Source organism: Varroa destructor, unplaced genomic scaffold (genome assembly GCF_002443255.2).
Source record: "Varroa destructor unplaced genomic scaffold, Vdes_3.0 BEIS01000001.1, whole genome shotgun sequence".
In the NCBI taxonomy this organism is placed as follows: Eukaryota; Metazoa; Arthropoda; class Arachnida; order Mesostigmata; family Varroidae; genus Varroa; species Varroa destructor.
In genome coordinates, this window is record NW_019211454.1 from 74,378,053 (window position 1) to 74,390,287 (window position 12,235).

The 12,235-nt window shown below is 39.9% G+C and overlaps 1 protein-coding gene across 5 annotated transcripts in view; it reads left to right on the plus strand.

The window, feature by feature from the left end:
* Positions 1 to 12,235, plus strand: part of Lrp4 (LDL receptor related protein 4) — a 193,807-nt gene that overhangs the window by 90,465 nt on the left and 91,107 nt on the right. For all 5 annotated transcript variants that reach the window (XM_022792578.2, XM_086981607.1, XM_022792601.2 and 2 more), the window contains one exon: positions 9,595 to 9,723. In XM_022792578.2, coding sequence (XP_022648313.1) covers positions 9,595 to 9,723 — 129 coding nt within the window. The remainder of the gene's footprint in view (positions 1 to 9,594; positions 9,724 to 12,235) is intronic.

A 12,235-nucleotide genomic window follows, 5' to 3' on the forward strand; every position in this document is an offset into this window, starting at 1 on the left:
GATTTAAAGAGCCTTCAACCCCCTCTCGTTAAAGAAAACAATTATGCTCGCCGTTTTCGAAAACGGACTAGGTGTACATCCACCTAGTCCGTCTTCGCTCTAAATTGCCGCATGGAAAAAAAAATGATAATTTCGAGAGTTGTTCATTTTATAATAATATGGACACACAGCTATATATGGTTATATTTTGAATAGATATTTAGGTTACTAAATGCATTTAAATAAAAACTGAAACATCGTTTTGTTTTGTTATATAATCTGATTTAGTTATATACATATACGCACCTCTGAGCATAGGTACTGTGTGGATACCTTTTACTTTACTGTCGTTGACGTGAATACACGCCTTCTAAGAATACTGGAACACTATCGAACCGCCATAGAGACTTTGTCATACTCACTTAAAGGGCTTGGATTTAGCTCTGCATCCGCTCCAGCTAATTTTTAGACAGTTTCTGAAAAATCTTCAAGTGCCACGTCACGCTGGTCACGAAAACTGTCACGAAGCATCACTCGAACAGCCATCGGCAAAAATATTGATGATCAGCGACTGACACATAATATCCGGTCTGCTTACAGACTAGAACGAAATATCCACCTGCAATGACGATAGACATAGTTCGAATGGGCGAAGTTCATCATTATGCTTCACTGCTTCGACGCGGTGTATTTCGCCTTCAGGTCAGCGTTGCAACAAGTTACCCACTCGAAGCCTCTCAAGATACCTTTCCTCTTTAGCGTCGATGATTAAGTGGTAAAATGCTAGGCGACCGTATTGTAAAAATTCGGGTGAATGGTAAATACTGTGATAGCACCACAGCCACCTCACCTCCGACTGTCACCAAGACACAATCTTGGGACCTCTCATATATATTTAGTATAGAAATAGAATACATATTACCACACCTGTATTTGTAGAAATTTAACAGACATGGTTCTCCGCGCAACACGCTGTTTCAACTGGATCTTACAATCATCTCTTCCAAATGACCCGACTCCGTGTGTAGAGTTATTTAAAATATACGTAAAGTCGCTTATAGCGTACGCAGTGTCTGTCCGGCATCCAAGTCTGAAATAAAAATTATGAACGGTTTGACAAAGTCAAAAACGCGCTATTACCAAATGCCAATTATGAGAAAAGGGCTAAGCATCACGCCGATTTTCGTTAAATGTAAAGCTATTAGTAAAGACGCATCGAAGCGCACTAGCAGGCGTTTTCTGTCCCTATGAAACATGTTTGACCCAATCAAGAGAACCTTGCAACTATATGAATATTTGTCGCCAAAGAGCAACCTTTTTCATGACGAATTTTCCGTGTACTTCCATCGAAATAATATGCCAAAAGAGAGTTACTGTTCCACGCATATTTCAGCCATTGCTGAAATGTGTCATTATTATAATAAGATATTCTTACACTTCTATTATAAATACGCTTATATTATATCAATTATGTTTATCACGATTAGTTGATTGAGTATGGTTCAAAATTGCTTCAAGCCAGCCGAGTTGGACATCGCTCGCAAGTGAGGTTCATCAATTTCTTTCATAAGCCTGTTATGTGTTAATGGCGCTTGATAATTTCCAGATCCTTGCTTAACGCATCTTCCTTAGTAGATTACCCTGTTCTTCTAACGCTGTATTTGTGTTTGCTCGGGATAGCTCGCACACAAACCTAGCAACAATAGCAAAATCAGAGGATACAACTGCGCAAAAATAAGTACGGTACGGTTTCGAGGGGGGTTTACTGTATTTGTGTTTGGTATTACTTGGCCACTTTCCCTGTATCAGAATTCATAATCGAAACATTTCTCCTCGAAAGGTAGTAACTTTTCACTATTACTACGCCTGCAGTCGTGCGGCACGAGGGGGAAAATTGGTTCTGTACGTTTTCTGCCGACAATCGCCGATCGAAAACCACTAACCGAGATTTGTACTTTTAATAACGGCAATCAATGAATTTTGTCAACTTCAGTGTTAGCTTTGCAATCTATTGTTTGTCGTGATACGTTGACTGTTGCACCACTCCGACAACGAAGAACAAAGTCGCAGTGAATAAAATTGCTTTGCTCTCTCCATTCCAATGCGGGAAAGAATCGTTGTCGACCCCCAATGACGGCAGATAAGTCTTACAGGGTTTGCATAATATGGTACCATGTCAAATAGCTAACAGGTGGGCGTACTTTTGACAATACCTAATGCATTTTTGAGTGTCATTCATAGTGTCAAAGAATACAACGTCAATGTAAGCTTTTTTGAACTTGCAGAAAGTTATAGTTTAGCTCCTCTTGGTGAATTTCAGAATGGAAGTAACCTTCACATATTTATACAAATCTCGTACTTCTACTAATGTTATTCCCCGTTGGTCTAGTATAAGAAAATTCCTCAAACGTCATTGCGTATAGTGTTCCTGATACATCGTTTCATTTTATGTGTTTGAAAGTTTCGAGCAAAGATGATCAAATGTTTTTTTTCCAAATGTTTTTTTTTTTTCACCTAATATTCCGTGTAGTACATGCCATTGAGTCATACAGCTAAAATTCGCATCCGCAGCACAATTGACAGTGATATTTACGCTAGCATCATGGTTATACTATTGGTAACGCTAACCTTTAGTTGTTACTCGGTGAGCAAAATCATATAATTTCTTTATTCAAAGAATTGGAAATAGGCTATCCATTGGACTTGTGTTTTTTGTCATTATATAACGCGACGGGTAGGTTCATGTTGGCTATTGATTAATTACGGGTAAGTGGTAAGTTAATTTAGATATAAATGTCTTTGCCTTTGGACAGAAATAAATATAATAGCCGCAGACATTGAACCATGGAAGCATGTGGACTTATTATTCGTATATGTTGGCAATGAGATAGATCCCAAGCTCCAAGCGTGGACAGTTACTGGAACTTATGGCTTGATTTGGTTCATTTAGTACATAAGATTAGCTATGAAGGTGCAGCTGGGAAAACATTTGCGGACACGCAGAACCTCAGCAAGAAGTGTAGTAGGTAAGAGAGTCTGTTACGAAAGTTGGGAAAGGTGCCATAGACAACTATTAATACTCCAGCTAGTCGACGAACTAACTCCTTCCGTTCCTGGAAAATCATAGGGAGTGAGAATGTTAACCAGGACTACGAATAGATAGGCACCAAGTCGGTGCATTAGCAGCTACCACGAGCCAAACTCGCTTATTAGTGTCGGGGTTCTAGCAGATACAATTCGTAGGAGGACTTGAAAATTCCTAAATTAGATCGAATTATAATGGATCGGCTGTGTTGGAACTGGTTTTAATAGCCCTGCCTACCTTCAATGGTGGTTTGACGGGTTGGCCCTACACTAGAAATAATTTCTATAAGATAGAAAAATAACCATAAAGTTCTGGTTAGATTCGTTTAGCTTTGTTATGAGGCGTGAACTGTGTTTCCAGAGGATGTTTGTGTATTATTCGATAAGATCCATTGCTTTTCCTCTAATAAAATAAATTTTCAGTCAGTCTTCAAGTTTTTGGCATAGCTACTATGCTCGAAAGACCCATAACTTTCTACTTGTCACTTGATTTGGGTTTAGTTGTTGCTTATCATTAGTATTCAAAGAAGTGCGTCAACGTTCTTCCTTAATCTGTCCTTTTATACGACATTACTAAATCCATTGAAATTGATTCGGCCTTTAGGCTCCTAATGTGCAGTTCTCTCTCAAATGAGGAAATCTACATTTTATTAGAAAACGTGAAAGAAAGTTTCATTTGATTTCTTTTTATTTTCCTGTACTTGTCTGGATATAATTTCGTAGATCTATACTTTGCCACGTATTGGCAGAACTCACGACGTGTCGTCGAAACAATTTGAAAATCAATTAGTGCCTCTCCTCGTTGGTCTTTTGTTATTGCTTCTGGTAATTCAACCTATATCCTTTTTTTCTATATATTGACGTTCGTATATATGATTAATTAATGGAGTTATCAATGAACGAGTTCAATGAAACATCGGAAGTATATCTCTTGATAGTTCATCGTGAGGGCGGGGGGACTCATCCACCTGTCGGTAGACAAGTGCAGTCTGTTGTTGTGAAGCACGATAATACCCACTATATCATTATTTTCTTTGTTACTCTTTTTAGGGTCTGGAACGGTTTTAACACATTACTTTAGATTCTTCGGAACGGATAAAGAAGTCTCATTCATCTTACTCTTTGCTCGCGTCTTGTACCTTCTGTTGCCTCTCTTCAAGTTCTTCTTTCTAATACATAGTGTTCTTGAAAAAGATTGCTCCTTCACTCCGAACCTCTGTAGATCCAAGCATATGATGAGCATTACCCTTAAGCATGATCTAAGATGTATTTGGCAGTACTTTTTTAGGATTTTCTCAGAGAGGTCTATAATAGAATTGAGTGTGGCCAGCCCCATGTGTTTCAACCGACGCGCATAAAACGCATATGTCATGCTGCACTTTCCCTATACTTAAGATATATTAAGACATTGGCTGTGTCCAGTCAATATTCGTGTCGTACGGCAAGTGAGGTCTCCATTGATGTTTTTATCACTAATGTCAGTTTGTCCCTTGGCACCTTTGAAAAACGTTTTTGGGCGAAATACTCAAATTTTCGTTTGTTAATTTTGAACCGGTGTACCTTAAGAATTTCGTCGTATATTCTCCTCGGCCCCGGAGGAGCCGAAAACGTTGCGCTGCCGTTTTGACGAAGAACTAAATTGGACGGCAAAGCGCCTCTTGGCTTCTTATGACATACGACGTAAGCAGCGAAACTGCCCCTTTCGATATGATCGAAACTGCTGAGGTTGAAGTCTTTTGAAAATGTCGTAGCATCTCAGTACTCAGTTAAGATTTAGTGGACTATTACGAAGTAGATAAACGGTCACACCCAGAGTAGCAGGCGTCTGTTCGCAGGTATTCTAGAGTAAGCGTCACGGACTAGATTCCGCAATTAGGTTTGGGCGCAGGATAGTGGATCGCGATGCTTTGCTGTACCTCCCACTTACAGACGATATCCGAACTCCAAAAAGTCGTCGGTATATTTAATGTACTATCAGATATATTATGAGACGATACTCAAATAGCTTCCAGAATTAGGCCTGTTTTCAAAAATTTTGGAGTCCAGTTTGAGCGTGACCTTGCTGTTGATTAATTCCGAAGAATTCCCTGGCGAAGTGCATTGAGACGTTTTATCCTCCACAATCAAGTGCCGTTAGAACTACTAACGGTTCCAATGCCGACGCCCTCTTCCGTAATGTTAAGAAACTGGCTTTGGCGAAAATTTCGAGTGTGGAATCTGGAACGCGACCTTTTAAAGCCAGCCTACAAGACCTAACGAATACTTGCAGCAGCGGAAGAATGGCTTGTCCTTGTTTTGAAGAACCCTAAGATGCTGAGGCCTGCAGCTATCCACGTTTCTGCTAGGCCGTCGTGGATTCATGATTCTCTCGCTCAAAATTTAGCAGTAAGAACGACTAAGCAGAGCGCCGAAGGACAAGCGGTGTACAGTAGCGTACCAAAACATCTTCTCGGATTTTCGTACAAGGAAAACATGGTGCTTGTAGACAGGATAAGTTGATACGTCTGTTTCGGCTAACTTGGCTTGTACTAAACTGATTGGGAAACTCTTGTCTTAAGCATTAGAGGTTTTTGGAGGGTATATGAGTACTACAAAAGAACAACTATAGGTTATGCTATATTTTTGAAAACAATGTCTTGCCTTTTAATATTCCTGATACTGCCCTTGCAAATGTGTGAAGCCGCAAATTTTAGCAGAGAGTCTTTACCGGCGACAACACAACTAATATTGCGAGAAGCGATTAAATTCACGTTCGAGCTGTTCCAAAAAGTGGTGACTTTCAGAGGGTGGCAAGTAGTGTCTCAGGTGAGGATCCGACAGCATTTAACTATATTCGTGAACTGCTATGGAAAAGACGGCAATAGGGTGGGTAAGATATCGGCAGGTATCTAATTGCAAGAACTTATACTACTCGACTCCTTTGATAAAGCGCACATTTACTCATGTATTTGATGAGCAATTTCAAAGAGAGACCTCTACTTCTTCTATCAAGAGTGAACTCTATGTTTTGCTAAATGGCCAAATTGGGCCGTAGTGGGCAATGAATACAATAGATTGGAGAATATATCACTGCAGCAATGATCTTCTGCAGAGTGCACATCACTCTAAGTTATAGACATAACTTAGTCAGTGATAAAGTTAAATGACTAAACAGGGTCTACAAGAGAATAGCGATATCATTAGGCATCGATGTGGTGGCCATTGTAGCAAATTCTTTGAAACATGCGGCAATTTTTCCTGCGTCAGAGCTTAGGCCCACGACCTACACGCGTTGCTGTAAAAACACTTACCTCTTGATCTATCAAGGGAATACCCCTTGTAAAGAAGTCTCATGAACGAACTTTTATGACTTTCGTTTAACCGACGGTGGCTACCTTATTCTTTGAAATCGGTGAACGATCACCGCTCGTTTCTCCTTGTCACGAACTGTGAAGCACTATGGTGTGCCTTGATCGTAAGAACACATTACCATAATTATCAGACGGTTTTCTCGAAGAGCCTTGGTCTTTCCTTTTCTCCCTGCAACTAGATGATTATAAACCGTACTAAGCCGACCCTCAAGCATGTTGTGCTTTGCTGAGAAAACAGCCAAGCTTATTTTCATTCTTCACTTTCGGCTTTTCGATTTTCGGCTTTTAGGAAGATTCGTTTTCGGCTTATGAACGTTCGTCTTGGTTATAGACGTCTCATACCGCTTTGTTTTTAAATTTCATTTTGGGTATGGTGCTTTACCACCGTTTCGCCTGATGTTGATCAATCTCCTGATATATATCTATTTGCCGTTGTCGACTCCGAAAATGGTACAAAAACAGAAGTATTTCGCCATCTTCGCTTAACTCTCTTGCACTATATCACACTGTGGATTCCACCGAATCGCTTGTTGTATGGGCGTCACTTCCTTGCAATTTCCTTGTCAAAGGTATGAAATTTTATGGAGTGGCACTATGGCACTATAGAGGCCTGCAACATTTCACTAAAACTTTCACATACGCACCTTATCACAGTAAAGTTCCTAACTATATGTGTTCTCTTATCGTGCATGACATGCACGCGCGACATCCACGCCAAAAACGATTAATGGATTTTCTTTGGAATGAGGTGTTTTGCGGTGATTTGTCCGAAGGGGATATTCCTCAAGGGGATATTCGAGAACTTACATACGTAGCTTTCGAAGCCTTTTTTTAAGCCAGAGAAATCGATGTAGCGTATTTTATGAACGCAGGCCTGCGTACGTAGGTGACTACGCTTCGTAATTGTAGGGTTTTAAAGCTTTGTCAAATTAGAGTTGAGATGTCACTGGCGTGTCACGAGTGAGCTTTGGTTGAGTTTTTTTAACGGTAGCCGTCTAGCTACAATTAGAAAACTCAACTAGCTTACTATAAACGCCTTCGTGATTTTTGCAGCTTTGACCCATTATTCACAGGCCAAATAACTACAATCACGTGCGCTTCTTATCCCGGCACACAAATATAATATCTCGGAAAACTTTCGATCTATAAATAAAATCGATAAGAAAAACATTAACTAAGATTAGGAAAACTATTTTACTCACGTAATAATTAATGTACTTTCGAAACTTTGTTCATAGCTCCTAGCTTGATTCTCGCGAAGACCTTATTAGACAGCTGAAACTCTAATATTTTTCATGGCTAACCACAAGTCAACATTCACTAATTATAGTGCACGTAAAAAATTAGTAGAGTAAATTATATCTGTTTCGCGTTCGCTGCTTTTCATCGCGCTCATAAAGTGCCATTAGCTGACATGTAAGTACCGCCGTTTAAAAGAATGTGATAGTCTATTGTACCAGAAATTTGTGCTCATGCGGTAACACGTGGCCATATATTCTAATTTAATAATAGGCATTGTTAAATGATTAAAGCTGGTAACATTGCCAAAATGTTGACTGTCAATAGATCAGCCTAACTAGAAAAGGTGACTAGTATTTGAGCTCTGTCTCAGTGTTTAGTATACTGCAAAAATTTGTTGGTATTAAGAAGGAATTGGAAAAGAGGCCCGCATGCCATTCCTTAGAGTACTGCAAATTTGGGAATATTAAAAAAAAGGCAATTCTATATAAAGTCTAAAAGAAAAGGATATCCACATGAAACATCAGTTTTCGTGGGTCGAGCCTCTTATTCCAATCGGAATATATGCTTGTTTGGATTCAAATCGTTCGGAGCCGTGAGCTATTCCGAGAAATTGTTAGAGCCAGTAATACTGTTTTTATGAAGCTGTCAGTAGCTCAGTATTCAATGTCCTGTGCCTTACCTGGTTTTGGTGTTTCACCTTTTGATAATCATATTCCTTATGATCTGTTATGACAGACAAATGCTGTAACGCCAGTCAAAGTTTCGCCTTTGATCAGACAGAAGTGGCGACGCGGCATACCCTGTTACATTATATAGTCGAAAACCGTTTCTTGAAATATGAATAGCAGGGTAATATCTTGAATTTCTGCAAGAGTAAATGGTGGAATATCGCACCACCGATTCGCCTAAAGCTCGAGAGGTGTTTTAGATGAGCTTTGCCGCTTTGCCAAAGCCCTTAAAAACTTGCTGTGGAGGCATTAAAGCATCGCCTTCGCAAGTATGAAGACGTGAGCCTTCCAACCTACATTTATTGCTTGTAACTTACATTTATTAACCTATATTTATTCCAGGCAGTCGCTTAAAACCAGCTACCTTTGCAGCCAATGTAATTTCTTCGAGAACGTTCTCGGTTGACACAAAAACTACGATGTCAAGAGGAACCGACACAACGCAGGTCCAAAACCCCCGTCGACGCCAACACATGAGTTGTAACTTAAGTTTGTTAGTGGGTTTTCGAGCGCATAGCTTTTCGGTTCCGATATCTACTACACGTGTACGTCGAGATCCAACGTATGAGACATATGTTTATTAGGTCGAGGCTGTGGGTACGTGAAGTTCAAAAAATCTGTTGGAAGACCTGAACCCTGTTTGTGAAACGGGATCTGCCAGTTCCTTCAGTCCCTGCGACGTACCGACCCTACTTCCTTGCGGGCGTACCACACTAACGCAGACTTTCTGAGGTGCCTCCTGAATCTCTGCGCTACTTCATCCACAGGTCATTGCATTTGGGCTAGCCGACGCTTAGCCCCCAGTCAACTTCCTTGGTTTACTGCCTTCAAACTCAAGGGTCTTCGATCCGTCCGTCCTTCATTGGAATGCTTCCACCAAGTCGCGCGCGATTCTGTCCGTATCATCGCCGCCACCAAGACTCAAGGCGCTGATGATAGCTTCATCTTGGGTCGTGCGAAACTAGCTCTGTTACCCTGGATGCTCAAAGATAACTTGTTAAAATGTCACATATTTTGTATTAGTTCATTCCAGCCCACCTCATCTATGTATATTACTTATATTATAACCTCTTTCGCTCTGCATATGGTATTGTTAATCTATAATTTAACTTAGTTGGGTTAATTTATAATAATCTATAATTAAACTTGGTTGTTGGACATGTTTTCAAAAATTACGGTATCGCATACATTTCTGAAATTGGGCTTTGCAGACTTGGCGTTGTTACCTCGCTGTTCAGGCGAAGATGCGTTTCTTTGCGGAAATGGACGCTGTGTTAAAGCGGATTTACGGTGTAATAATCGCGATGATTGTGGGGACGAAAGCGACGAACAAGCATGTGGTAAGTGTCTCACATGAATTAATAAAAACAGTTTCAACAATTTTCAGCAATCGCACAATGGCTAGCTTACAGAGAGGGAAAATGATAACCATCTGTTGATTTCAGATGCTAAATTAGTCTTTTTTTTTTTTAAACTAATCGCACATTATTGATTTATGATTTTGTACTGAAGATGGTTTTTGAGTGAAACAACATTATCCTTATATATGTTGACTATTATTTTTATCTTAAATTTTGTAGAATCCACCTTTATATGGGAAATTAATTAGCAAATTGTTGACGCGGCTATACGCAATCTGTTTGAAGGTCCCAGTGTAAAATATAATGAAATAAAAATGATACAGGTATGCCTACATTAGACAGATATTAGTTTTAAGAAGTGAAAGACACTTCCTTAAAGCTGAATAATGTGCCTCTGTTGACCATTGTCAGAATTAATACTTTATACGTTGATGCCGTCAGATAAAATGTATATAATATCGTGAGTAAAAATGTGTATTCGTTTTAAGCTTTAGTGAGTTTTTCTATTTTACTGCTGGATTTAGTCTGCTACAAGGCAGATCCCTCCTAAAGTAATGCGCTTGTCCGTTGCATAGATACAGGAGTTCAATTTGAAAGATCTTACCAAAGATGGAAATATATAACATTAGAGTGCATAGCGTCCACGAAGATATATTAGTCCTCGCGTCTTTATAAAAACGTTTCATTTCCACTTCCCTTCACTTGTTGCTTGCTTATGACGCGCTGTTGATCCTACTTAATCCGTGTTCTGCAACGATATTGTGTTGCTTGAAATAACTTCTCAAAAATTGATGTTCCAGATGGAAGGCAAAGCATTTTCGGCGCCTTCCATACCGTGCGCTTCATCCAAACAGCCTAGTACATTTGCCGTGTACACGGTAACGAGGCTATCGATGAAAGGATTGCTCAAGAATGATTTGCCAAGTTTCAAAATGGTATCTTGAATCTAGAGAATGCCTCGCACTCTGACGAACCATCTAAATTGAAGGAATTTTTAAGAAAGGATGGTTGACAAACAACGCAAGTCTTTTGAGTTTATATAGAAACTCGAAAGTTCAGGTACCTCATAAACTCGCTGCACCTAAACGTCTCGCCTGGCATCGAGCGTAACGCGGTCACAATGATCGATTTTTGCACAGAGTCAATGGTGGCATGAAGTAATGCCTGTACGTGGGTACGAGCAACAGACCGGCCTGGATGGTTTAAGAAGGAAATTAAAGCCACCATCCAACAAGGTCTTCGTTAAAAAAAAGACATTCGTTGCGCCTGGTGGGACTGTAAACGCCCTATTCACTGGGACTAAAAGCGAAATATTTCAAGTGTACGTCCGGCAGCACCGTTAGGCACTCTATTAGACGGATGGCCCTTAGTACAAAACGAAGCGTCTACGCCCAAATTCTAACCGAAAAGTGGCTCTTCGGACCAGACAGTTGATCGGTAGGTATGTATATAACCGCGTCAAGTCAACCGGATTATTCAAGAAAAAGACCCAACAAACTAAGTTGGGTCAGCCTGCTGCATGACAACGCAAGGTCACACATAGCATATATCGTCAAAGCTGCCCTCCTGAGCTTTAAATGGAAGATTCTACATATTCTATATTTTTTAGATCTTGCGCCGATGGATTTTCCATTCACTGGGCGATCGCTTTTATAGCGTTACCTTAAACGCGGATCAAGAACGTTAAATGTGGTTGGAAAACGTCTTCGAGATGAAGCCCGCTACCTTCTAGCCAGATAAAATACATTATTTAGTAGAAAGATAGAAGGAAGTCATGAACAACGATAGGGGATATACAACATAGTGATAATATATTGTTACACGACTAGGAAATTGTGTTTTCCATTCAGTAAAAAGCACGGGAGATCTCATTTCGACCCGATAATATCGATTGTTTGTGCCCAAAAGACAACTACTAGTTCAATCTTTGCTATGGGACATTTCTCTTTGAAAAGCGAGCCGGCTGTCTTAGTGTGGGATCGTTATACTAACAAAAGGACTGTTGGGCAAATCTGCATACGTATGCGACAAGTTCGCGTATGCCTTACATCACTCATACGTTAGCGCCTCAGGATTTGAATAATGTAAACACTTGTGCCCCTCGTTTAGTGGTCATCCAGCTCAAAGTGGAATTGGGAAAAGCAGCAGTGTATGAGGCACAATGCACTTGACGCAATTTTTGAGAAAAACTGTTGCAAAAGAAAAATAAACTTGAGATTGGTAAGCTCTCTAAAAATATTCAGCTCTAGTAAAGGCTAGTACTGATTCATCAGATAAGAAATTTTGAATTTGCTTCCGCACGGTACATGCTTATCTCAAACACTATTTCACATATTTATCAACTATATAATCCTTGCCACCGATGTCAAAGCAGTTCCCTTCGATAAGAATAATGCTTTCTGCTGTTCCAACGACCTCGTAAATTCAAAGATCTTGAAAAAGGAATAAAATAATCTATTTGTGACAAAACAGAAGCTGTGCATGAATGCAA